A 27,702-nucleotide genomic window follows, 5' to 3' on the forward strand; every position below is an offset into this window, starting at 1 on the left:
TACGCACTAGTGGGAGAAATGGTTCATTATATATCAGGTCGAAACTTCGGATGGCCATCTGTACTGAAAAACGTCATACGATACACGTGCGAAAAGGAAATTTAAAACACTCCTTTCGGTCGTGCTTTAATTTATCGCCACTCCTTTCAAACTTCCTTTTTTACGCACTTGAATCGTAACGTACTATTTTTTATTCCTATAATTATAGTGAAAAGTAGCAAGCAGTAAATATTAACAACATTCCTAAACATAATGATAACTAGATGCCATTATTGCCAATCAAAACGCAGTCTGGCTCGTCGCGCCAATATGGAAGAGCAATAGAGATAGCTAATACGATAAAGGTGGATAAAGATAATATAGAGGTATTATCGTTTGTGCATTTGGTTACGTACCCTACCCAGTTACCGTCTCTGCAACAAACTTGTACACGCTAGGACCCCATGTAATGAATCTAGAATTTTGACGATAATTTATTCTTACGCCGTGTCTTGCGTGGGCGACGGTCGCGCGACCGTCGCCGTCGCGTCTCATACTTCCATATCGATAAGGTTTGATTTCGTATGCATCGCATCGCCGTCGCGCGACCATCGCGTGACCGTCGCCCACGCAAGCCACGGCGTTATAAACAAAGTATTGATTTTTACGCACACGCTTGTCCCTACTACTACGCTACTACGGTATTAAGCATACGCGCACGGTTCCGTGAGCGATCGTACGCCGTCAATGTCAGTTCAGTAGTTAGATAAAATGGCAGTAGCACATGTCAGTTACACGAAGATTACAGTGTTGGCATTCTTCCGGGGAAATGTGCGTAAATAAATAGAGTGAATTACCCTCGCCTTGTAAAGCTACGTAATTACATATAGACAAACAGACAGACAAGATTAAAAAATCAAAATCGATTTTTAACTATTACTATTTGTAGAAATGGCCTTGCTTTAAGGTAATTTCATTAATCTGCGGTATTTTCGGACCGATGTAACTTTCAAACATTCAATAAAAGAGCGTAGGTAAGTACTCCTATCATAACATAAGGCATTCACCTATCCAAGCATTCTATCGGCGGTGATCGCTAACCATCAGGCGACCTGTCTGCTCGTATGCCTCCTATCTCATTAAAAACAAATAATGACTCGCCCGTCTTTTAAAAAAAAACACGAGACGACTAGAGATTGCACGCAACGCCATCGCCACGGATGTTGGCACCGCATTAACATTTATGATTACCACAGCTCATAATGACAGGGGAGGCACTTGTCAGAAAAACGCGGAAACAGTCGTCAATACTGATTGCAAGTGCGTTTGTGTCAAACATGTGGAAAGTTCAGCTGACAAGCTGTAGTAAGGTAAGACGGTTAGGGAGTAACCAGGGTTGTCAAGAAAAATGTTCGCTAATGGAAAATGAGTACAATATTCTTATTAAAAATTCCCAGGCCGCGAGCATGATCCGTAGGAGACGCCTCGTCTCAATTTAGACTATAGGTACATTAATGTGAAAATGTATTCATGTCGGTCAAATGCTTATTACATTAGTTGCATAATAGTTATTTGTTATACAAGGGTGCAAAGTTGTATTTTAACGCCGAGTGTGGAATTGAAAAACGAGCAAATGAAAGGATTCTATAGCTGAACCACGAGCGAAGCGAGTGGTTCGAGAATAGAATCCTGAACTTGCGAGTTTTTTAACACACGAGTAGTAAAATACATTTGCACCCGAGTGTAACACAAAACTTTTCCCCTCACTGTAGCGAGGAAATTACAACGCAAAAAATGCGGTTATCACTGCTTTCAGTGGTTCCACAGGTGGTAAATCATCTTTATTACTAGATTCACCTGCTTTTATCAATTTTAAAGCAGTTAATTTGACTTTATTCAAGGTCAAATTACTTTACCCACTAGTGGATAAAATGCGTTTTTACCCGCTGGTATTAAAGGACAAAACACGTGTTTCCGAGCTAGTGAGGGGAAAAAGTCTATTTAACATACAAAATAGTCTCAATTCTGTTTAAGTACTAAATTATGGGGAAAATATCTTATATTATAAAATGACATAATTTTTATTTTAGTGCGGTAGTTTAATGTTATGTTTAGTTACCTACTTAAGTACCTACTATAAAATTTTCGAAAAAAAAACAGTATTTTCCATTTTTAGGGTTCCGTACCAAAAGGTACAAAAGGAACCCTTATGGCGCGACTCTGTCCGTCTGTCTGTTTGTCATATTCCTAAATATCTCGAGAAGTACTTATGCTATCGATTAGATTTTTTTTTACCTTCCGCATTCACACATTTTCGGGGCACACCTTAATGATGGGATGATGGGCATCAATATTTTCCGACTATCTGAATTTTCCGGTAGTTTCGCATCTAAGTGACAGTTCTGTTTAACGCGTAAGCTGTAATCATGTTAATCTCAGTACCCGACACTTAGAACTTAAATGTAAAGCACTTATTTAATATTTAACTCTGCGGATACACTTTCATTTAATGGCAGGTGTTTGGAAACGGAGTTTTTAATGCTTTTGCGTGTAATAAGTATTTTATAAGTACGTAGGAGCAAATAATAATTCTTATTGTTACACACAGGTAATCAGAAGAGCAATATAATTTTTGAGCCGGACATACTTAGTTTAATTTCCGAATCGTAATATAACCTTGTTTCCGACAGCTAAATCACTTGCAGTAGCAGTGTAGGTATCACAGCATAATATCCCCAATATTTAACTAGGTAGTACCTATAACGAAAAGATTCTCTTCGAAGGAAGTTATTTGTTTTACAAGGGAATAAAATGAAACTTTTTCATTCGTTTCTTCCAGATGGTGTTTTTTTACGCACTAATGCGAGAAGTAAGTTCATTTCTTGTCAGGTCGAAACTTCGGAGGGTCGTCGTACAATTTACAGTCAAAAGCAATATATAAGTAAGTACATATTATGAAGGGGAGTTCAGCTTAGATTAAGAATCTGTACCCAGTGTAACCTACCTGTCCTACTCCTACATACACTACATAGTAACATGGAAATTACACACATAAAAGCACCAGTTTTTAGGGTTCCGTAGTCAACTAGGAACCCTTATAGTTTCGCCATGTCTGTCTGTCCGTCCGTCCGTCCGTCCGTCCGTCCGTCCGTCCGTCCGTCCGTCCGCGGATAATCTCAGTAACCGTAAGCACTAGAAAACTGAAATTTGGTACCAATATGTATATCAATCACGCCAACAAAGTGCAAAAATAAAAAATGGAAAAAAATGTTTTATTAGGGTACCCCCCCTACATGTAAAGTGGGGATGATATTTTTTTCCATTCCAACCCCAACGTGTGATATATTGTTGGATAGGTATTTAAAAATGAAAAAGGGTTTACTAAGATCATTTTTTGATAATATTAATAGTTTCGGAAATAATCGCTTCTAAAGGAAAAAAAAGTGCGTCCCCCCCCCTCTAACTTTTGAACCTTATGTTCAAAAAATATGAAAAAAATCACAATAGTAGAACTTTATAAAAACTTTCTAGGAAAATTATTTTGAACTTGATAGGTTTGGTAGTTTTTGAGAAAAATACGGAAAACTACGGAACCCTACACTGAGCGTGGCCCGACACGCTCTTGGCCGGTTTTTACTGTTAAAGATTTGAATAACATCCTGTAAATTTACCTATAGACAACTTTCCTTTCCCGTTCATGTAAATTCTCCATATCTTTATGGGTTTCCTCGCTTTACCTTACCGAGAAGGAGGAGGTACTTAATATAGGCTGTAATAAGGAACAAAACCCTAAGAGGTACTACAATGTCTTGATGATTTTCTGTGTTGATCGAATATGTAAAAATCATCTAACAGTTGCCAACTAGAACCGGCCAAACTCATTAAAAAATACGGAACCCTAAAAAATGACCTTACCGAAAACAGACAACGAGGTGCCTTTAAGCTATAAACTTCGTTACTTATTCTGTAGTTGTAATTAGTATGCCAAGTGCTGCCAACCTAACCACAGGTTGCTAAGGTTTCCCATGTCGAACCAGCAAAAAATCAATCGTTGCATAAAGCTAGGAACACACTACGCGGACGTCCGTCGTAAATCGACCGCGGACGGGAATCTGGACAATGGAAATACACATAACCGTGCAAACTATCGGTCGACGGACGCGGATGTGGCCTTGAGCGCACGGACGTCCGATCGAAATCTGGCTCTCTGGATGTTTTGTTCCGTGCACACTGATAGGTCGCGGTCGCGGTCGTTTTACGACGGACGTCCGCGTAGTATGTTCCTAGCTTGAAGAGTATAAAGACTATATAGAGTTTATGGGAAGCGGGCTTTTTGCAGGCGGTTACAATTTATTGTTTCTATTTCATCCGTTTGATATTTATGATGAACGAACTAACCTTGAACGTACTAGGAAATCTGAGCGTCCTTTAAAAAATACCCGTCATTAGTTGGACCCATACTACTCTTTGGTCGAACCCCAAAATTGACAGTTTTAATTTGGGGAAAAAATCGAAACGTCGATCGTATTAACAAAATACTCTGTTTGTGTTCATACCGGTCAAAGTCTGTGCCAAAAAAGCTATAAGCGCCCCATACATCTCAGGATTCTTCTCTTTCCGAACATCAGACTCGATAATATTCGATTGTAACCTATTTATGTAGGTATGTGGACTATGTGTCGATAATAAAATATAAATACATTATGTTTCACGTGCTATATAGCTTTCACGTGCATGAATTACCTGCCTAATAAATAGGTAACAAACTGTTGTAGTTTCATTTTCATCCACACCTCTATCCACTGAAGAGTTATTTTAACCCAGACTCACTGAAGCATTCGCAATCTGTAGCTCCTAATAGATAAAATTACGGAGCTTAATGTGCTATTAACTTAGCTATTTAAATTAGACGCATTCCGATAGCTCAATGAGAACATATCGAAACGAAACCAAACATGACTGGCTGGCATGACTTACATTCTCGCGTGCGATGCGACTGAAGTCGTGCTAGATGTATGGATCCGAGTCTTGGGCGTGAAGGGAAAGACATGCTAGCCCGTCAGCCGGCCTAGAGGAAATGACAATCGATTATTGAACACCAAACTAAGCACTCGTTATTGAAAGGACTATTCCTGAAACTAAGCAATAAAGACCAAAGCGAAAAAAATTCAAGCCATTCCATCTCGACTCGATACAACGAGGGATTGATGCCTGCGTGGGCACGGGTTTGTTATAATAAGTGTTAATTTTTGGATAAATCTTTAAGTACTTAATATTATAAATGGGAAAGTGTGTGTGTATCTGTTTATTCCGTCTTTCATGGCAAAACGGACCGATAAATTGACGTGTTTTTTAAGAGGAGATAATTGAAGGGATGGAGAGTGACATAGGCTACTTTTTGTCCCTTTCTAACTCCCTAGTTCCCTAAAATGGGGGGTAGAAATTTGTATAGATCATTCCGCAATTTTCGAATTTAACGCGAGCGAAGCGGGCAATAAGCTAGTCTGAAATAAATGAATATTAACTTTTGTGAGACTTAAAAAAAGTTACTAGCTAGTATAGAAATACGACTCTTTACCAATGAGAACACGACAATGTATCGAAGATCACGCACGGCTGACTACCATGCACTGACGATCACTCTATTCCCATATTCCCTCCTATGCCACGTTTCAGAACCATAATAACTTACCCCTGCGGAAACTAGTAGCTATTACCGCCTCCGAGTTAGGCTTGTGCCGTTTCGTTCGTTGATCGGAGCGCTCCGATCTCGTTCAATCGCTCCCACGAACTAGTTCGCTCTTTTAGGTCTTTTGCTCATTTAGTTCAGCCAGACCAGCGACCACTGCGGTCGGAAAGATCAGAACGAATGGGACCGAATAGTGTCAAAATCATCAAAATGATACGAATAGTCCACAGATAGTAACATTCCGGGCCGAAAGGTTGTAAGTAACCGAAGTTTAATATGAAACTTGATTTTTTTTTGTTGCTCTGCTAAGTAGCTCTCGCTCTCGGTCGGCGCAGTCACACATTCGTTCTCGATCCATACCGCTCGCGCTCGCCGATCCTATCTTATACTATTAAACGAGCAATTCTTGTATATTTATTTATTTATTTATTTATTTATTTATTTATATATACCGACGATCTTGGAAACCGCTCTAACGATTTCGCTGAAATTTGTTTTGTGGGGGTTTTCGGGGGTGAAAAATCGATCTAGCGTAGCCTTAGATCCCGGAAAACGCGAATTTTCGAGTTTTCATGAGTTTTTCTTTCGCATTTGTAAACGTAAAATATGGTCCTTAATTTCGCCGCGCGCGCATCGATTCCGCTTAGCTCAGTCGCACGAGGTCGGTCTAATGTACGCAGATAGATCGTAGGTGTCAGGGTTTCGAATCCCGGTCAGAAATTAAGTTTTTGTTTTTTGTCTTTTTTTTTGTTTTTGTATTTATAAGAGTTTTTTTTTATCTAAAGACGTGATATATTAAAATAGAACCGAGCGAAGCTCGGTCGCCCAGATATTACTGAACTAAATGAGCAAAGACCGATTCTCAGACCACGGAAAGATTCAGTTCATTTCGGTCATTGATGGGATTTTATTCCTAACAGTTCATAGTTCGTGAACGACACAAGCCTACTCCGAGTTCTGTTTTATTATGGTTATGTATATTGGGAATAGCAGTAAGGTGACCATTTATGGGGAAATGTGAATAGTTAACTCACCGAGACGTTGATCTCTGATTGTACAGTCATTAGTCAGTCAATCGGTCGATATCCTACCTGATAATGCAGGTATTTGAAACTAAATTGCGCATAAGTTTACCGTAAGATTTAAATAGGTTCAGTATATACCATGAAATACTTACTCTTAAGATAATTAGAGCTAACATAATAATCTTAGTTAAGCTACTGAACACTTCTGTGCATGCCAGGCCACGGAATTTCACAAGAATCTGATAAATGGTAGCTCTCCAAGTTTTACTGCTTGGCTAATCAGTGCATTGTGCAGAATTAACTTAGACAACTCGCAATTTTAATCTGACCAAGACTGGCCATGCGACATGAAACATATCGGCACTACTTTGAAAAAAACTTGTATCTTCTTCTGTAAATGAAGAGAAAAATGTATTAAGTATGTATGGAATGTATATAGACTTACTACGTTTTGTCTTTGAGGAGCAGTGTGAGATACGAGATTTTCTCAAAGTCGTGACGATATTTGAAATTTTGAACAAGGTAAAAGTACCATTGCTCGACAGTGAGTCAGTGACCCATTAGATGCCTCTTTTAGTCTTAAGTCATTATCATTAAATGTGACAGAAGAGTGTCATATATTATTGAGCATTAACTTTTACCTTACCTAAATCAAACTCATCATCTCTATATCTATCTCATTATCTATATAGACTGAATTAGCATCCACCGTTCAAAATATTTAAATATCCATTGTAAATTCTTAAATTTTGCTTTGCTTGTGCACATTGTGGGGACTGAGGCCGATTGTTGATTGTGGTGTCAATCGATTCGTTACAACTTTCGTTTTTATCATCTGCATGGCCCTACAAAATGTCTGTCTATCTGTTTCCTGTGACGTCATGGCCGTGAGTAGACAGTTAAGAAGCGGTCGTTGTACCTTACCGCTTTTCTTAAGCATTCTTCATCATTATCAGAGCGTATAACTACTATAAACACGAGTGTCATCTTCGTCGAGAACATTAGATATGATATTTGTTTATCTTAGACCCTGTGCGGAAGGAAAAGAGTCGTATGTATTGGTGGTCCAGTACGTGCCAAGTCTCTTTCCATACGTTCCATACCGTTTCTACCAACATACAGAGATTAACATTTAATAATGTAACAAAGTCGCGCCATTACTACCTAATGTGTTATTAATTTATTACAATTTTGCCATAAGAATTTACGATTCAGATGTTTTTAGGGAATCTAATCCAATAGTAGATCGACAAACATCGAACAAATTGTAAACAATAAGTATGTCAAATGCTGCGGAAAACGTGATTATTTACTTATATACCTATGTATTATTCATGTACTGTACCTTACATTATTTAAGTTTCAATTGGCATTTTCTGTAGACGCTAGCGTCTTGGCTAGGCCCCAGATAACTCAGCGTATAGCAGCGGAGGATACGTATTTCTGGAAGCTTCACTTTTAAATCCATTCTTGGGTCCTATGGACCAATCCTGCCAGAGGAAACCTACTGTTCACGTCACGCGTCATTTTTTACACGATTAACGGTGGTGGCATTTTTTTGGGAAAAATGGAAATTAGAAATAATTTTGAAAACTGCACCAATAATAAAATTAAAGTGTATTATGCATTAATTAACTTTTGATTTTCATTGCACAAGGACAAGCGTACTTACCTATTTTAATATCGCACCAAACCGTCCATAAATATTAATTTGATTCTATGGGAACTTCATTTTTTGCTGTGAAACATTGATCAGCCCGCTAACCATCAAGATCCAGGCTCATCATACAGTTATATTTATTATACAGTTAAGTATTATCAACAAAATGTATTCTTATAACAGTACTCACCCGAAGTTCCCAGGATAGCATATAGGAAAGGGCCGGCAAGAATTGCCCTTCCCGCTGAAATGCTGGCCGCCGTTGAAGATGACCTCCGAGCAGCATGGTGACGAGCACCGCCCGCTGTCACACTCCGAGCCACACGACCTGGACTCACTGTCCCACTCGCGCCCGTCCCACTCGGTCCCCACACAGTTGTACCTATGCTCCCACGTACTGAGGTCCGTACAACGCTCCACGTAAGCCCCCGCCAGCTGTTCCATATACTGCTTGTACAAACGCTTCTGCCTCTGGTTCTGGGACACGTGGAGCCGCAAAACGTTTAGAAAACACATCTTCAGACTGCTCAGGACACGCTCTGTGACGCTCGGACGCACCAGCGTATACGTCCGCATATGTGACTCGAGTGATAGAGAGCAGACAGGAATTTCTTAATGAAAACCCGAACGAAACGCTCAATTAATTAACTTTCGCGGCAAAAGTTAACAATGATGTTTGGTGTGTTTACATGTTTGTTTATGGTGTTTGTAAACAGCGGTCGGTGCGCGCGCGCAGATCGCTGCTGGCGCACTGCGCGAACGCCATGGTCGTGTCGATGCGAATCTACTCTCCCCCGTGGTGTGAAAAAACCGGGCGGGGAAAATATGCGCTGAAAATTAACAGGGTTGAGTTGCGGCCGCTCTGTCTAAATAGTAATTTGTAAAAAAAAATATTGTTCTACATAAGTAAGTATTTTAACTGATTGGATCTTGTTTTGTTTCTTCGACTAATAAGTATTTAAATTATCTTCTTTCGTGGTTGAGTGCTTGATAAATAACTCCTTTATAAATCGTGAATTTTATATCTTTAGCGTTTACTCAAATGATGAAAAAGCAACGTTACTATTACGACTCGCCTTTACTGGTCAACTTATCACTATAACATAACTATCGCTATAACTAACGCGTCTGTCTGTGTGTCTAATGTGTGTTTTTGCGATAAACCCAAAAACCACTGAACACATTTCCACTTTTTAATTTCTACTCTTTTTTCCTGACTTTTTGCTTATGTAACTAGTGTAACTACAGTCAAGTGCAGAAATATGTATCGAAAAAATCGTCTCATAAATATGGTACCTACTACGATTACCTACTAAGCTCTTATTTATTATACCGGACTAAGATGCTATGGGGCATATTTTGAGTAAGATACACCCATATTTTTACACTTGAACCTGTACCATATAACTCATCTTTAGATAGGTCAATAAGTACAAGTCAATACATATGCCTACTAAAAGGGAACTGCTGGAAGAAAAGGCCATATAATTTATTTTATGCAGTTTTATTTTGTTGTACCTATATAAACATCGAACGTTCTATTAAAAGGTATAATAGGAATAGCATGTCAGCGAGTTTTCATGGCAGTTATGGCAAGCAACAATGTGGTAATATGTACCGTTTGCGTATGCCACCCTACGCAAGCATATGTATTTAAATAAGTAATCAATAGCTTAGCCTTAAGTTTAGTTCATAGTTATGCCGAGTGCGGCGCTGTTCAGTAGCTATATAAGAAGTATTGTACATAGGGACACTCTCTTAATTTTCGATAGCCTTACAATAAACATAAGTATTAAAAATCATCCTTGCATTTCTCTTAACGGCCGCCATTTTGTTTCCATCCTGGACATACACAGTCAAGTGCAGAAATATGTATCGAAAAAATCGTCTCATAAATATGGTACCTACTACGATTACCTACTAAGCTCTTATTTATTATACCGGACTAAGATGCTATGGGGCATATTTTGAGTAAGATACACCCATATTTTTACACTTGAACCTGTACCATATAACTCATCTTTAGATAGGTCAATAAAACTCAAAACTCATCTTTAGATAGGTCAATAAGTACAAGTCAATACATATGCCTACTAAAAGGGAACTGCTGGAAGAAAAGGCCATATAATTTATTTTATGCAGTTTTATTTTGTTGTACCTATATAAACATCGAACGTTCTATTAAAAGGTATAATAGGAATAGCATGTCAGCGAGTTTTCATGGCAGTTATGGCAAGCAACAATGTGGTAATATGTACCGTTTGCGTATGCCACCCTACGCATATGAAATTACAACAAACAACGAAAGAGTACAAAAATAATGTGTTTCAAATGAAGCTTACAGTATTAATAATTATTTATTTTAAGTTAGTTACAGACAATATTTATTATAGGTTTATTTTAGGTTCGTTGCAGACAAAAGATTATCAAAGACTTCTTTAATGCTTTTGTAAAAAGATAGCACTGAAGGGCTAGTCTCAAGCTTAGGTTCAATAAACAGCATTGCGTCATCGAGTTTCCTCAGTTGCAGAAGAACATTGAACACGAAGGTACCATTATACGTCTTGTGGTATTTCGTGCATTCTAAACTTCCGCACAACTTGTTCAAAAAGTTCACATGCTGCAAGCAATGCTGGAACTCTGCCAAATCGTGAAGAGTGCCTCGATCAAAGGTATTCTTGATATCTCCTTCATCAAAGTATTCCATCATAGCCTTTGCCGCCTCCAAGCAGTCTTTGTAAGCGCAGACTCCAGCGTCGTCATCTCCTGATTCCCAACTGAGAGACTTCATCTTTTCATTCCTAAGCAACCCAACTTTCGCTGACACGGGCCCAAGCATGACATATGACAGAATAATACTGTAAGCCTCTTTGGTGAAATCCCCATTGGCCTTCGAAATGTAGTACATCAGACTAATTATGAGCAGCCAACTATCTTCAGGAACATTCCTTAGCAAAGACCAATCAAAACCTGGCAGCGTGTCTTCAATGAACTTCTCAAAATTCCCTTCTTTTTTCCCCTCTTCCTTTGAGGTCCTTGAATATTTTGGCGGTATAATAGTTACATCCACATAGCGTCCCTTGCGACCAATGAAAGTTAAACTTTGTGGTTTATCCCACAAAAGACTGTAGGCATACATAACAATATCCAACATAGGCAGAAGTGCATCCCGTTTGTTTTCATCAAAAAGTACCCATGAGCCCGAAAAAGCTGCCTTATTTTTTAAATTTATGTAAACATTTGGAATTTTGTCAGTCAGTATACCATTTATGAACCACTCTCTCTTATTGTCCAAAGTTACAGTTTTCCGTTCTCCCTTTAAATAGCTCAAAGCATGGGACTCTCTTCTATGAAAAATTAGATTTGTAAGTTCATCAATTGACTCTTGAACCATTTGTTTCTGTACCTCTGAAATTAACAGCATGTCTAATTTGTCAATCACACTTTCTAAGGACTCTCTCTCTTGTTTTCTGATCCAGTATAACAATGGTGCAACAGGCCATTTTGGATTTGACCCTATTATTTCAGGAATCTTATCGTAAAGCGGTAAATTCTCATCTAAAATTGTCAAGAATACTGGCTTCAAATCCTCATACATTCTAATATGATTTCTAAAAGTATCTGGGGTTTGTTTTAGGCATGATATTTGGTTTTTTGCTTCATCATACATTATTGTGCTTGGATTAATGCAAGTTATACCAAGAAGACACTGTTCAAAGTTGTGGGTCAGGACAGGGCAGTTGAACTCTCTGGATAGGTCTAGGAGAGTTTGGCGTGCGTTGTACTCAGTCACACAGTAACTTATTCCTAGTTCTTCAAGCACCTCCCTATGCACACCTTTTGCAAAAATTGGTTCATTAAACTTTTCATCACCGGGTACAATGTTATACCTGTCATCTATGATATTTTGATGAATCAGCTTTCTCATTTCTAAGTCTATATCCATAGCCCCGGTTAATACCACATAACAAGTTATATTGCTTTTAATGAAGATCTTTAGTATGTTTCTTAAATACTCAGCATACCTGTCAAATTCGCCTCCAAGGATGAAATTGAATCCACTCTCTTTGTATTGTTGCCTGAAGAAACTATCTCCTTCAATGACAAGAGAACAGTTTTTGAGAATATGAACTTCATCCTTGATTTTGAGCCTTCGCATGTAATATCTGAGAGTTCGGTACTTTCCCATTGTCTGCTTCTAGAAATATAAAACGAAAATACAGCATGAAAAGATACAATGCTTGCCAACTACAAAAGTAAGTATCTTTTTTTTTTATACTACGTCGGTGGCAAACAAGCATACGGCTCGCCTGATGTAAAGCGGACACCGTAACCTATGAACGCCTGCAACTCAAACAGTGTCACATGCGCGTTAGCACCCCATTAGAAACCAGTACATTCCCTTTTGCTATGTTGTGTTAAGTACACAGCAAAAAGGAGTGTAGGTACAGGTTCCAAGGAGGGTTCGGGTTGCCGACGACTCAAATATCTGATTAACTACTAATCATTAGACAACTTTTCTGATCAGTAGTATAACATAAATACAACAGATCGCGGATACTGTTCAAATTTTTAGATTTTGATTTAAAAATTAAGACATTTGGATGTACTTCAATAGAAAAAGGAAATATGAACTAACCTTAAACAAACGATTTTCCTACTTTTCTCTTTAGTTACTTATAAAAAACTGAAACAGTACTGCACTAAACGAGCTCCTCTCGGCGCAAGCGCAACTAGCGCAAGGTAACAAAACGTGGCTATACTATAGCCAAGCCAAAAAGTTGCAAAAGCGCTTTCGCCTTCGCTTAGCTTAACAATAATCACAGACTAATAAGATAAGAGATAAAATAATATCGACATAATTATTTTGACAGATTGACATTGACATAAACCCTAAACTTTCCGGGAAGTCCCATTTCCAAAACCAAATGTTGCCTGCTTGTTACCTGTTACTGCTAATTTATAGACATGGATTTTTCTTAATTAATGAATGGGTCATTCATTTAAATTTTTATTCACCAGTATTTTTAGTTTATTAATAAAATTAATTCATTTATTGTATCGCATAAATACGAAGCTAAAATATGTGTCTGTGAACGCAGCTTTGCCATAGGTACTTTGACTTTGTAATTTGACATTGACATTGTTTTGTTTGTAGTTGTCTTGTCTGTATCACTTAAAATTTGAACTAAATTTGAAAATAAATCGACTTAAACTAGTATGTCATTGTCCAAAAAATCTTGTTATGGTCTTCTCAAACAACAAATTTGTTTTTAGTTTAAATGGAATTCGAGCAGCACAATGGTTCCGGTCATGTGCAAAAGTATGATATCAAGTTGAAAACGAAACCAAAGGATGGAGTTATTCTACAATTACACCACACAGTCCGAAATCCGAACGGTGAGAGCCGTAGAATTCGATTCTCTACAGGAATTTTCGACGACTCTCAAGAGAAACTCGCATGTTCCGACACCGTAGGAAACCTATTCATATTAGACTTTTCAGAGCTCAAATTTTGGAAGTTTACCAACATCGGGCCTTGCACGGCACTCCATTTCATACCAAACAAAATGGACGAGCTAGTAGTGACTAATACAAAGAAATGCGACATATCTTTCCTTTCTGTTCAAACTGGAAAAATCTCTCTAACTTTGACTGGACACACGGCTCCGGTCAAACATATCTCATTCTCAAACAGCAAGCTTAATAACTTACTGACCGCGAGCCCCGTGGAAGCCATACTCTGGGAAATGACACACTACACAAAATATTTCACCCTTAATACATACTTAGGTGCTCAAATTCAACAAATATTATTTACACCAGCTGGTGACTACTTAGTAGCCTGTTTTCAAAATGACACAGTACAGATATGGAAACATGAAAGCATGAAGTCTGTCAAACAGATAATACCAACAGATTTGAAGAACATGAGAAATATAGCATTTACAATGAACGGCAGAGCAATGGCAATGGCAGGAATTAGCCCAACACTAATATTATTTAGCATGGACACATGGAAAGCCTTAAAATCAATAGATCTTACAAAATATGGTATATCAGGAGCTCAGAATATTGCTTTTATACCACAAGTGTTTGATGGAGGTGCAAACAAAATTCTAGCAATATTAGGTAGTGACTGTGCACTTCGCCTATTGGATTTAGAATCTCTCAAAATACTTCAGACTGTTAGTCCGGAGTCATCAGGTATACGCAGATTTGTTGTAAGCCCAACAGGTAAATATTTTCTTTGCATATTGAAACTGGGGGAAGTTAATATTTACAACTCTTCTTATGTAATGGACCAACCACAACAGCCTCAACCGAGCCCGAAGATAGAACCTCTGTTACCCCCACAGAGCAAGCCTATGTACAAAAATCAAGCCAAAGTAACTATGAGAGCTGAAGTTGAACAAAAGATGCGAGTTTGTATGGACAGTGCCAGACTTCGGAGAATTCTAATGCAGTATGGAGAATATCCTGATAAATTCAGGCCAGTAATATGGAGGTCTCTCCTGGAGACCCCCACAAACAAGGTGGCATATTCAGCTTTGATTGAAAAAGGTAACCATCCAAGTTACAAAGACATTGAAAAACAATTTACAATCCACAGTTCAATCACACTGAAAAACTTAAAACGCCTACTCTCGTGTCTCGCACACTGGTGTCCACTCTTTGGCGTAATGAAATGCCTGCCAGCATTTGTTTTCCCATTTGTGAAAGTTCTTCAAAGAGATCCTCTGCTGTTGTTTGAGTGTGTGGCAACAATTCTGCTAAACCACTGCCAGTTGTGGTTTGAATATGCGCCATTTCCTCCACTCAGCATACTTGCAATGATAGAAAATGTACTAGCTGACCATGACCCGCAGCTACTGAAACATTACTGTGATGTCGGAATCACCAGCCAGGTTTATGCTCTAAAAATATTAGAAACCGCCTTTAGTGAAGTGTTGACCTGCACAGAATGGCTGATACTCTGGGATCACATCCTCAGCAATGAGCCAGCTTTTATTCTAATGGCTGTAGTTTCATACAACATTGTGCAGAAAAATGCTATAAAAAAACTGAAAACTCAACAGCAACTGGAGAATTTCTTCCACATGCAAAACCCAATAGATAAGAAAACATTCCTGAAGAAAGCTTACATGCTATTGAATGAAACTCCGGATGATATCCATCCTAGGAGATTCTTCAACAGATTTGTGCCTTTGGAAAAAGGCGTATGCTACCAGCAATTTACTGGATATCCCAAAGCCACAATATGCTTAAAATTAGCAAAGAAGGAAAGAGACAAAATTAAGAAACCAGAAAATATAACACTGAAAAATATGACTGCTAGAGCTCAAGAAAAGGAAATCAAAAATAGGTTAGAATCAACTTCCGAGTCTAAACTAACTCGCAGCGAAGATGAAGATGATAGTGAAGAATTATTGAATAGTCCTAAATATGTCGGAAAACATGTAAAGAAAAAGACAACTTGTCTCAACCGGGCTGACAAAAAGTTCATCAAAGAAAGACATGCAACATATCTAGTGCCGAAGATTGACTTAAAAAACAGATTAAAATCTACAGCCAAAGATAAAGGTTTATGTAAGCGTGCATCCAAATGTAAAAATAAGAAGACTGATGATGAGTTAGAAAAGGTAGTTGAAATGCTGTTCAAAAGCGGGACTGAATCTGATACCTAGCAGTCCGTACCAGCTCTAGTCTGTTAGGTATAATGAAATACTGTTACATATTAGTTTAGTTAATATATTTAATAAAAGACACTGCCATCCAATAGTTAAATAAATAAATTTTAAAAGCATTTTAAATATTTTTTTTAATGTTATTCCTTTTTTGGTGTAGGTCGAGGTATGGTGGATTTTACGTGACTAAATCTCTTCTTCGTTGATGCACTGAGGTTTGGGCTAGATTCTGATTTCAGTTTAGGGGTTACTGCCTTTGGCTTGAAGATGCCTGGAAAAAGAAAACTATTATAGCGACACTCTTTCAGGGTCAAATAAAAAGTTGTCAGGCTTTAACCACAGAATATATAATAGTACAAATACAGAAGGCTCACTCCTTTGATGTTCACAAAATGCCGCCATTCTAAATTCTTACATACAGTAACAAACGGACCGCACGCGAGCAGCCGATATTGAATTTTATTGCGCCGCGCGACGGTCGTCACCACTGAATAGGCCGCGAACTCGCGGCCCCCGACATGTACTTCTAGCGCGGCGATATTAGAATCGCGGAGTGTGCTTTAACAAACAATGTTGATACAATACTTAATAGACCTTGTAGGTATTATTTTCAGCTTTGTATAACTTATGATAGGCTCTAACTCTAAAACGCACTTGGGGTGGGGCTCGTAAGAAATGGTCTGACTGTGTGAAGAAGTCGACTGGCGGCAGCCTATACCGTGGAGTCCATATGCCTTATGACCGCGTTCAATGGAGACACGCTACTTGTGGTCGACGACTTATAATTATTATCAATGAAGTCCTTACTATTTAGTTTACTATTCTTATCCTGTGGCTTCAGCTTGTCATTCTTGATGGTCAAAGTGTTTTTCTTGAAGAAGTTAGGCGAGATGCGTCTAAGCTTGGAAGCTATGCCGCCATCTTTGATAGGCGTTTGTTTCTTGGGCCCCAGGTTGGAGGTGGACGCGCTTTCTAGTCTCAATAGTTTGTTTTTCTTCATGTCTTCGTAGACTGTGCCTAGACCGGAGAGATTGGGACTTGAAGCGAACTGGGTTTTCATTGGTTCTGTGCCCTGAAAAGAAACGTTCTGAAATTATGAAGAGACTAGCTGTTGCCCGCGGCTTCGCTCACGTTAAATTCGAAAATTACGGAATGCTCCATACAAACGTACACCCCCCCCCCCCCCCATTTTAGAGAAGTGGAGGGTTAGAAAGAGACAAAAGTAGCCTATGTCACTCTCCATCCCTTCAACTATCTCCACTTAAAAAAATCACGTCAATTCGTCGCTCCGTTTTGCCGTGAAAAACGGACAAACAGACACACCTGATACACACACTTTCCCATTTGTAATATTAAATAAATAAGTATGTATTCCTTGCTAATATGTGAGTGTGCACGGGAAAACGTCCCACTTTGTCGATTGCTATAAAGCCGCTTTGTCAGTTTATTCATATAAAGATACAAGTACCTAAATCTCGCCTTAATGGTAACTGACAAAGTAAAGTGGGACACACTAAACACTCACATATTTAAATACCTTTACGATTATGCTCACATTGATTGAGAGGAAAATCACATTTTAAGTTTTGTCCCTATTCACCCCGACCTATCAAATTCACCCCATTTAACGGTCAGATAAGGTGGGGGAAGATTAAAGGGTTTTTATCGAGGGGTGAGATAAAAAAATCTTCCGTATAACAAAGCACTCATCATCATCATAATGTCATTCCTTTATCGCCCACTGCTGAGCATTCCCTCAATAAAAATAGGTACCTACTTCAATATATATTCCCCACCTTACTTATTCAAACTCACCTTCAGTACGGATATCTTGGAGACATCGAGCGCTAGCGAAGACATGGAAGAATCATCCTTCCCCTCGTCAGAGAACTGTTTGATGATCGTGGCCAGTTGTTGCCGGAGACCTTCGGCTGCCTTCTCGGCCGCTATTAAGCTCTCGAGTACCACGCTTCGGGGCTGCTGGAGGGGGCTGGAGAAGCTAAGAACACATTAGTTCGGACGTCCGCGGACGCGATGTAGACAATGAACCTAGGAACATACTACGCGGACGTCCGTCGCAAATCGACCGCGGACGGGGATCTGGACAATGAATATACATTTAACCGTGCAAACTATCGGTCGACGGACGTGGACGTGGCCTTGAGCGCATGGACGTCCGATCGAAATCTGGCTCGCTGGATGTTTTGTTCCGTGCACACTGATCGGTCGCGGTCGCGGTCTATTTACGACGGACGTCCGCGTAGTATGTTCCTAGCTTGAATATACACTGAACCGTGCAAACTACCGGACGTAGATCGTGGACGTGGCTTTGAGCGCACGGACGTCCGTACGTCATCTGGCGCGCTGGATGTTTTAAGAGTGTGCACACTTGACAGACGCGTCCGCGCAACCGCGTAATGTGTCGGACGCTTTAAGGAAGTTTATTAAGGACCATCCACATGTTATGATTAGAGAGCGGATTTCATGTAGCGATTTAAATATTAATATGGATATGATTAGTGCATTTTTTTAAATACATGTCATGTGGATTATATTAACCTCGCTGACTAATTAGATTAAATTAATGTTATTTTCTGTAAATGTAATTTTTCTTTTCTTTAAATGTAATTATTTTTGTAAATGTCTACATTTAAAGAAAAGTATTTCATTCTAAATAAAGGAGTTTGTATACAGGAAGCGAATTATTTGAATTTTTCTATTTTTTGAGTCGTAATATAGAAGTTTTTACAAGAATTTATATAAATTATTAAAAATTAACAAACATTTTTTTATTTATTAATTATATTATGATTATTATTTTTGCCCAATATTCACAAAAGCATCCAAAAAGGGTTTTACTTTTATACATTTTTTGTGTGTAGAAAAAATAATAAATTATGCGAGTCATATCCATATTAATATTTAAATCGCTACATGAAATCCGCTCTCTAGTTATGATATTACGTCAGAGCAAAGAGGTCACAGAAATCAGTTAAGTAGGTAGGTATATGAGAGCGTTTATTTATTTATTTATTTAATCTTTATTGCACAACAAAATAAGGTACAAATGGCGGACTTAATGCCTCAAGGCATTCTCTACCAGTCAACCAATGGGCTAAACCAGAAAGATTAAGTAGGTGCAGTGTCTTAATAAAAAGAAGGAAAAGGAAACTGTAACCTAAACTATGGATAGATGAATATTAAACTATACATATTTAAGATAAACTTACATATATACGTAATAAAAATAAACATACATATATATTTACATTGATATACCTATACTATACCTAGTGTGAATCATTAAGATGACGATGAAGAAACTTTGTCAAGGAAATACTTGCGCAACATGCGCTTGAATGCGAATTTGGTCTGTGCTTGTCTAATTGAGAGAGGAAGAGAGTTCCAAAGTCTAATTGCCTGGACAGTAAAAGAGTTGGACATAAAACCGGTACGATGTTGAGGGACAATAAGCCTTAAACTACGAGAAGAACGAAGATCAGCGCCAGGGCGTGGTGTATCAAATTTGAATTTCGAGCGGAGATATTCGGGGGCTGACGGGTCAAAGAGAATCGAGTATAGAGTACATAAAGTACGAAGGGACCTACGTTCTCGAATAGGAAGCCAATTGAGCATTCTACGGAAAGAAGAGATGTGGTCGTACTTACGAAGGCCAAAAACGAAACGAATACAGTTATTAAGTAACCGCTCTAACTTATTCAAAGAATCTTGGGTGAGATTAGAATAACAAACATCAGCGTAATCAAGTACTGGCAGAACAAGAGCTTGGACGAGGAGAGTTTTTGTGCTGACCGGGAGAAAATATTTAAAACGGTAGAGTGCTCTCAATGTGTTAGTCACTCTACGACTAACATCGGACACCTGAGGTTCCCATGTAAGCCCACTGTCGATTATTAGCCCCAGATTCTTCACTTGCGACACAAAAGGTATAACTTCTTGCTCGAAGAGAACTGGCACCAAGTCAGCCGTGTTCACCCCAGAGAGTAGGCGGGGGCTGCCGAGTAATATAGCCTGGCATTTTGCTGGGTTAACTGTGATGCCAAAGCAATGTGACCAAGTGGAAATGTGGTTAAGGTCCATGTTAATTTCAGCAATGGCCTGATCCAAATCTTTTACACCTGCTGTTGTGTAAAGCTGCAAGTCATCAGCATACAGATGGTAAGAGCATTTTAATTTAGTAGTAACGAGATTGATAAAAATAGAGAAGAGAAGAGGTGATAGGATTCCCCCTTGTGGAACTCCAGATGTAATCGTGCACCAGTCAGAAGTCGTACGGTCAGCACGGACCATCTGTCGGCGGTCCTCCAGATACGAAGAAAACCACCCAGCCACAGATGCAGATACATTCAAGTGCCTGAGAGTGGCCAGTAACAGATCATGATTGACAGCATTAAATGCATTTGAGAAATCGTTTAGTACTTGCCGAATAAATAAAAAAGCGAAAAGGATTTCCTTCGTATTTCTCCGGTAACGTTCATATTTGTCATGCTAGTTCAGTTCAATCAATGTCAGTACATCTTGTACTGAGACTGACTGAAATGACACGTTCGTACGTTTCCGTAACAATACGAAGGCAATTCTTTTCGCACTACATCTGTAGTTTCATTTCTATCGATCGAAAGTTTATATATATATATAATATTAACCCATTCGCTGACAGTACCTACGTCGTCAACTCGTCAGCCAAACCCTGCCGCAGAAAACACATACGCATAATCCGTAGGTATATGTATTTTCAGTGACGGCAGGAAAAAATGCCTCACCTAGATGTCTTGTTGCGAACTTTAACACTACCCGGAGGTGACACCATGTAAGTGCTTTGCCTTCGACACATCAACTGAAAAATAATAAGTTAAATTGTTAGATCGAGAAGTTACAGGTAACAAACATTATAACCTAACCACAAAATTAAAATTATGAAAAAAACCCCGACCGCGACATAGATCCGATTTTCATGATTCATGAAACACGGCTAAGAACACTCCCGACTAACTCAGATTTCAAACAAAAAAAACTAAATCGAAATCAGTTCATCCGTTCGGGAGCTACGATGCCACAGACAGACCCACACACAGACAGACAGACACGTCAAACGTATAACACCCCGTCGTTTTTGCGTCGGGGGTTAAAAAATCAACCTTGCCTTTTTATTATCAGTAGTGACGTCATCAGTTGATGTGTCAGTCAGCACAAGCTTCTTCTGCAGCAAGCCAGGCGGCGGCAACTGCTGGTCTTCCTTCGCAGCCGTCAATGTGTCCAGGGATCGGTAACGTGTCGGGGTCTCCGCTTTTAATAGATGTCTGAAATGAAATGAGAAATGGTTGGTGAACTCTGACTAATGCTAGGTCACTAGGAATGATAGTACATCAATGATTTGATCAAAGAGAGGAAGAGCGGTGGTGTTAAAAGATTAGAGGAGACCTACGTTTTGGTTGGAATTTTTATTTTAATGGCTTTATCCCTGCTGTCGCTATGCTACGATTCTAGCGCGATCGAAACGCAGTTTGAGCCTGGCACGCCACTACAGAAGAGCAATATGGAGAGCTAGCTTAAAGCCTCCGCCGCACATAAAGCGTTTTGATAGCGTAGCGTTAGCGGAGCTGGCGTTCCGCTCGCAATATATATCTCGCTCGTGATATTGTAACTTAATTTATTAATTTTATTTAGCTTGGCATGTGTATTTTCTTTCTTTGTAAATGACGATCCTCATTTGGGAGACACAATTATTTTTATTTTTATTTGGAGTTTATTATGTTATTTTTGACGATCATGATATCTTCTCGATAAACATAATTTTGACATGTAGCAAATTTATAGTGTAATTTTTATCATGAAATAAAGAAATCTAATCTAATCTAATCAATCCGCGCTCGTTAGTTCCCGCCGGCGTCCGCTGGGCGCAACGCCAGCATTCGTCCGGCGCACTGCTATCATTGCGAACCACTGACGCTCCGCCTACGCTCTCAAAACGCGCATGTGTGGCCGAGCTTTAAGCGATTGTAACGTTGGTTAAGTAGGTACAGAAAATTTAAATTCCTCTCACCTCTCCGGAGACATTTTAACCTCGACCATACTAGCAGACTTGTTGACCTTTTCCTTAGACTTATCGTCTATATCTCCACTCTCCCTGATGCAGCGCATCATGACACGCAATTCTGCGGACAAGCGCTCGCGATGTGCCTTCGGGAGTTGACCGAGGATCGAGCAGCCGAACTCCTAGAATTTAAAACGGACATTCAGTGCTTATTCATCATTGGCTTGCTAATCAATGGCCTCGCCTCTAACATCAATAATATGATGGGTTAAGCAGCGTCCATTGCGGCACTTCCGCAAATGGCTAGTGAGCCCAATGCGAGAGCGACAGCCGCGACCGCAAATCTGGCAGGAGAATGTGGCCGTGTCCAGTGACAAAGGTTGGTTAGCGCGTTGGTGTCTTAATTCTCGCCTAAAGTGAAGAAGTGAATGAAATCAATGAAAATATCTAAACAAATGATTAGCAAGTATTAGCCGTGCCGTGGTGGAATATTGAGAGGTTTAAGGGAGATGAGCCCCCTCCCTAGGGAGAAGACTCCTCTATAGGGGAGAAGACGTGGCCTACGACGGAGCTCGCTCGCCGAGGTGCCTGGTCACCCTTGATTTACCTATCGGTTACTGCATATATAACAAGTTGTATTGTGTTGTGTTGTGATATATTATATGAGCTGAGAAATATGGACGCAGGCAATTTTTTTTAATACTACGTCGGTGGCAAACAACCATACGGTCCGCCTGATGGAAAGCAGTCACCGTCACCTGTGGACGCCTGCAAGTCAAGAAGTGTCACGTGCGAGTTGCCAACCCATTAGAAACGTATACACTCCTTTTTGTTGTGTTAAGTATACCTAGATACCTACACAGCAAAAAAGAGTGTACAAGATCTAAGGAGGGTTTGGGTTGCCGACGACTCAAAGGACAATAGACAGAACCATTTAGTTCCGTAGATCCTTCCGTCACCAGCATACCGCACCCTATGAGTAGAGTCTAGTGGTATTTGGCTGTGGTCTTCTGTAAAGCGGAGGCAATTTCAGTAGATAAATTCATGTGAATTCAATTCACCTTGTCGAGCCGTTGGCCGCCTGCTATCCCAGACACGTGCCACACGCCACTGTTGTTGTTGCTGGCTTCAGGCGGGCAGGAGCATGAGGAACTCCCGCTTTCCAGCACCACGTGGAGACCAGAAGCCTGCAAGTTAAACAATCTATAAATAACGTTATGTAGCAAAATCAGCGTTACACTACTGTGTACTGTGTAACTATCAACTAAAGAGAAGCTCTCTAGATCGAAACTGTTGCCTTTTTGAAATGAGTCCGATTTCCGAGCTAACTCTATTCCTCGTAATTATACAGTAACTAGCTATTTTCCGCGGCTTCGCCCGGGCACGTAATCTTGCTTTTCCATACAAACTGTAGACCCCCATTTCACCCCCCCTGGAGGTAAATTTTGAAAAATCCTTTCTTAGTACTCCTCTACACCTTGTAAGGAACCTACGTGCCAAATTTGGGATCTCTAGGACCAGCGGTTTCGGTTGTGCGTTGATATGTCAGTCAGTCAGTTTTTTCTTTTATATACTTACTAGCTATTTCCCGCGGCTGCGTTCGCGTTAGAAAGAGATAAAAGTAGCCTATGTCACTCTCCATCCCTTCAACTATTTCCACCTAAAAATGACATCAAGTCGTCGCTCCGTTTTGCCGTGAAAGACGGACAAACAAACAGACACACAACTACCAACTCTTCAAACATACCTGGCAGTTGATGACCACAGTCCTAGCCCCATTCTCCTGGCTCACATTGCCGTCGCTGGTGTTGAGCGACTTCACGCTGAACCCGAGACATTGAAGCAACGCGCATAGCTCCACCACGTCTGTGTACGCTTCCTGTGCTCAAACAATTATATAGTCATAAACATATGTAGATACCCAGTTAAACATGTCTAAACGTCTGACTAAGGTACAGCAGGACAAATCTCGACTGGGGTACAAATGTAACTGGTCCATTTTTTCATGTTTTACAATGTTTGCATTATTAAATAGAGTGTCCAACGGTTATATATGGTAGGCGTGTTCAGTGGATACATGTAGAACTCAACATTCATAGTGTAATAATGGAAAAAATGGATTGGTTATAATTTCCCCTCAGTCGAGATTTGCCCCGTTGTACCTTAATACTGAATCGTATACTTAAATCAACGTCCTTGCTTAAATACATACTAGCGAGCAAGGACGATTATAAAGGACCAGCAGAGTCCATACTAAATACCGTACCCCGTTGGCAGCCGTAAAACTATGTCGCTAGATGTCACTAAGAGTGTCATTTGAATAAAAATGTTGTTTTTTTTTTAAATACGCACGCGGTAGTTCAACGGCATTACAAGTGATACAGTGAAAAGTATATAGATGACGCTAGGGGCCCGTGTCATGTTTCAGTCCCTGTTTACAACGCAAGCCATCGTTCTTATTTTGAATTATGACAATCATGCAAAAGAGTACCATACTGTAAAATTTTCTATCTCTTTCATTTTGAGCGTGACGTCAATGATTAGTAATGTTACTTTCAATATATTTAAAATTTAGATTTTAATGAGGCCATTTCGAACGGTGTTTATGATAGATATCATGTTGACAATCAATTTCCTGCCTGACCGTCTCGCTCACACCAATATATTCCCCTATATTTGAACGAGTGCGACCGAAACAGTTGAGTATTATTGAAGATTTTTGAATGTCTAAAATCTTATTGGTAGTTGTCGAAAACCCGCTTTTTCCATAAAGTGTTGGCGTGACGTCAAGTGGGTGATAGGCGTACGAGCAAGTACGCGTTGGATGGTCGACTACTATGCGCGGCGGTTTTTACGCGTACTTACGGTGACACACAATCGAAAAAGGTCGTCGAGCCATAAGTACGCATACTTGCTCGTATCGTACGTCTATCACCCACTTCAGACTGCGTTTCGATCGGCGTTTAGCGTCAATAATTATCAGCTTGGCTTCATGGCTTTACGAACCTTAGCTCGGACCATCGAATATGAAACTTATAAACTTGTTTATACACAAGGGTATAAAGAAGTTTATAACCAGGTGCTCCATGACACCATTGCACTAATCTGTCGCCAGTACCACTACACTTCAACGGCCAAGTCACACAACATCCATACTAATATTATAAATGGGAAAGTGTGTGTGTCTGTTTGTTTGTCCATCTTTCACGGCAAAACGGAGCGACGTATTGACGTGATTTTTTAAGTGGAGATAGTTGAAGGGATGGAAAGTGACATAGGCTACTTTTTGTCTCTTTTTATATCCCCCCACTTCCTTAGAATGGAGGATGGAAGTTTGTGGAGAGATTTTCGAATTTAACGCGAGCGAAGCCGCAGCAAAGGCTAGTTAACTATAATAATAAAGAAATCGCAGTAAGGAACTTCATGTAGATTTCATTACTTTTTAGAGATAAACAAGCAGTTCCATCGAGACGGCTATTTTTTACAGAATGTTTTTGGTGGGATATACATAGGCATATATAACACTAACCAAGTATCTATTGTCTTAGTCCGTTTTCACATTATCCGATCCGATATCGGATGTCGGAAGGATTTAAATGGAAAAAATCCAAGATAGCGCCTGTAATGTATGGGGTATCAGTCCTACATCCGATATCGGATCGGATAATGTGAAAACGCATAGTCTCATTAATTATTACTTATGTCAGAGTTTCACTAATTATTTCTTTTTATTCATTTATTATCTCAGTTTAGGTTTATACGAGTACCAAACGAGTAGTATAAGAATAGAAAATATATTACCAAAACAATACAATCTATCATTAATTTATTATAAAAACGTAATCCAAAGTGCCACACCTAGTCGGCCAGTGCATGGCCTACGCTGCCGATGGTTAGGGTGTTCGGAGTGACATACAAGAAACGCTGAACTATCCGCGTTCTGTCCAAGATGAAGCCTGACCGACGAAGCTAGCAAGTCTCTCTACATGTTAGCTGAAATACTGTCAAACCGTTCCCTGTGATTACTCAGATTATTATAAGCAAAATGATCTTCGAATGAACTTTCTGGATAATTGAGATGCATGATGGGCGCAGTCGAAACCAGCTCGCCCCTTCAGCCGTGTCCCGTTGAAAATCGGAAAGATTCTTTTCCTTAGCACATTTAATGTTTACAAATTGGATTCGCCTTCTGTCACCTAAACTGGTAAATTTATGTATGAGGTCATTGGTCATACAATTATTAATTTATACAGTTATTAATTCTGTATCTCTACTCGCATTGCTGCTGCGATTCTAAAATATTTAATATCCATATTATGAATATTCAATAAATCATACAATGACATTTGTGATGTGACATGGATGTCACCTCTGTTGGCACAATGATTTTGAGCTCAACATATAGGTTTATTATCACTAAGTATATTAGATTAATGAACAACGAAACGGATGTGACATTTTCCTAGTCCACCAACGTCATCTAGTCATTTTATTTGGCAATAATTAGACAACATGCGAACAAACTTAGCCAGCGAAGCGATCACAACTACGTCGAGGCCGACCAAAAACTATAATTTGTAAAAATTGTGTTTTGAGCCAATATTTTGATATTAAAATAAAGTTTTTTGATAGTTATTCATAGTATAATATAAAAACAAGTAAAAATATGGGTGAAAATATGTTTTTTTCCACTCCCGGGTTACGAAACAACGCCATCTAGTTTTAAAGCAAAAACTAAGCTTTTTTCAGAGGTACGCTTTTTTGTATGGGCTATATCAGTCTAGTATTAAATGGTCCTTGCTAGCGAGTAAGGTACCTGCTGAATAACCCAACCACAAAATTGAAATTTAAAAAACCCCTGACATAGTGGATTGATTTTCATGAAACATGGCTAAGAACTCTCCCGTCACTCCCGACTAATTCAGCTTTCAAACAAAAATGACTAAATCTAAATCGGTTTATCCGTTCGGCAGCTACGATGCCACAGACAGGCACGCACACACACAGACAATCACGTCAAACTCATAACAACTCGACGTCGTCGAGAAATGAGAAGATTGTAAGAATATTTCACAACTTACCGTAGTGGGACACATCGTGATGTTTTGTTTGATAACTTCTAACAGCCAATCCAACATTAAACTTTCATTTATTAAACGATCACAATCATATTTCATCAAACACAGACTTTGACAACATTATGCGTTTATTCAACATCAATTTTGAAACTACCCTCTTATTTTTTGTGCGATTTTTGTCTCTGGCAACAATTTAGTGAAGTTTATTTCAGTTATTAATATCATGTTTATTTTATGTAAATAAACATAACGGTAAAATATGCTGTAGCAGCTTGGGGCTATAAAACATCAATAACCCAAACCACCCCAGACTTATAGATAACAAATTTTTATGGTGCTTGCACAAAGTGCAAGTGAGATCAAGGCACAAATTAATTCACGAGTGGAGGGTAGACTCCACTTTTCCAAAATGTTAGAAACTGATAAAAGGCAAAGCCCCAAAGGTTAGCTGGTAGAGAATGCCTTCTGGGGATTAAGTTCGCCTTTTGTATATACATTTTGTTACTGACTTATATTGACCGGGATATA

At 39.3% G+C, this 27,702-nt stretch overlaps 3 protein-coding genes across 5 annotated transcripts; 1 reads left to right on the forward strand and 2 right to left on the reverse strand.

Moving 5' to 3' along the window:
* Positions 1-10,495: 10,495 nt before the first annotated feature.
* LOC125231151 lies at positions 10,496-13,199 on the reverse strand. 2 transcript variants are annotated; one of them, XM_048136513.1, is made up of 3 exons: positions 12,993-13,199; positions 12,379-12,551; positions 10,496-11,911 (listed from the first exon to the last, which is right to left on the reverse strand). In XM_048136513.1, exons 2-3 carry the CDS (start codon positions 12,488-12,490, stop codon positions 10,749-10,751), a joined length of 1,275 nt encoding a protein of 424 aa, XP_047992470.1. In that variant the 5' UTR covers positions 12,491-12,551; positions 12,993-13,199; the 3' UTR covers positions 10,496-10,748. The 2 variants fall into 2 exon arrangements, with proteins under 2 accessions (XP_047992470.1, XP_047992469.1); XM_048136512.1 differs by having other exon boundaries at positions 10,496-12,551.
* A 247-nt stretch (positions 13,200-13,446) lies between these two features.
* On the forward strand, positions 13,447-16,160 carry LOC125231263 (TBC1 domain family member 31). The gene has a single exon (XM_048136656.1). The coding sequence runs from the start codon at positions 13,636-13,638 to the stop codon at positions 16,039-16,041; it is 2,406 nt and encodes an 801-aa protein (XP_047992613.1). The 5' UTR covers positions 13,447-13,635; the 3' UTR covers positions 16,042-16,160.
* On the reverse strand, positions 16,092-27,367 carry LOC125231264. 2 transcript variants are annotated; one of them, XM_048136657.1, is made up of 9 exons: positions 27,178-27,367; positions 23,844-23,975; positions 23,158-23,283; positions 22,106-22,278; positions 21,206-21,362; positions 20,826-20,899; positions 17,857-18,040; positions 16,849-17,113; positions 16,092-16,312 (listed from the first exon to the last, which is right to left on the reverse strand). In XM_048136657.1, exons 1-9 carry the CDS (start codon positions 27,271-27,273, stop codon positions 16,182-16,184), a joined length of 1,338 nt encoding a protein of 445 aa, XP_047992614.1. In that variant the 5' UTR covers positions 27,274-27,367; the 3' UTR covers positions 16,092-16,181. The 2 variants fall into 2 exon arrangements, with proteins under 2 accessions (XP_047992614.1, XP_047992615.1); XM_048136658.1 differs by having other exon boundaries at positions 17,857-18,031; positions 27,178-27,363.
* Positions 27,368-27,702: the final 335 nt, after the last annotated feature.

The sequence above is a fragment of the Leguminivora glycinivorella genome, chromosome 11, assembly GCF_023078275.1.
Source record: "Leguminivora glycinivorella isolate SPB_JAAS2020 chromosome 11, LegGlyc_1.1, whole genome shotgun sequence".
Taxonomy (NCBI): Eukaryota; Metazoa; Arthropoda; class Insecta; order Lepidoptera; family Tortricidae; genus Leguminivora; species Leguminivora glycinivorella.

Coding starts and splice junctions, on each gene's coding strand:
- LOC125231151 (XM_048136512.1), bottom strand. CDS start 12,542: ATGGGAAAGTACCGAACTCTCAGATATTACATGCGAAGGCTCAAAATC.
- LOC125231264 (XM_048136657.1), bottom strand. CDS start 27,273: ATGAAATATGATTGTGATCGTTTAATAAATGAAAGTTTAATGTTGGAT. Junction 23,284..23,843: donor CTGTGGTCATCAACTGCCAG/GTATGTTTGAAG, acceptor TTTAACTTGCAG/GCTTCTGGTCTCCACGTGGT. Junction 18,041..20,825: donor GTTCGCAACAAGACATCTAG/GTGAGGCATTTT, acceptor ATGTGTTCTTAG/CTTCTCCAGCCCCCTCCAGC.
- LOC125231263 (XM_048136656.1), top strand. CDS start 13,636: ATGGAATTCGAGCAGCACAATGGTTCCGGTCATGTGCAAAAGTATGAT.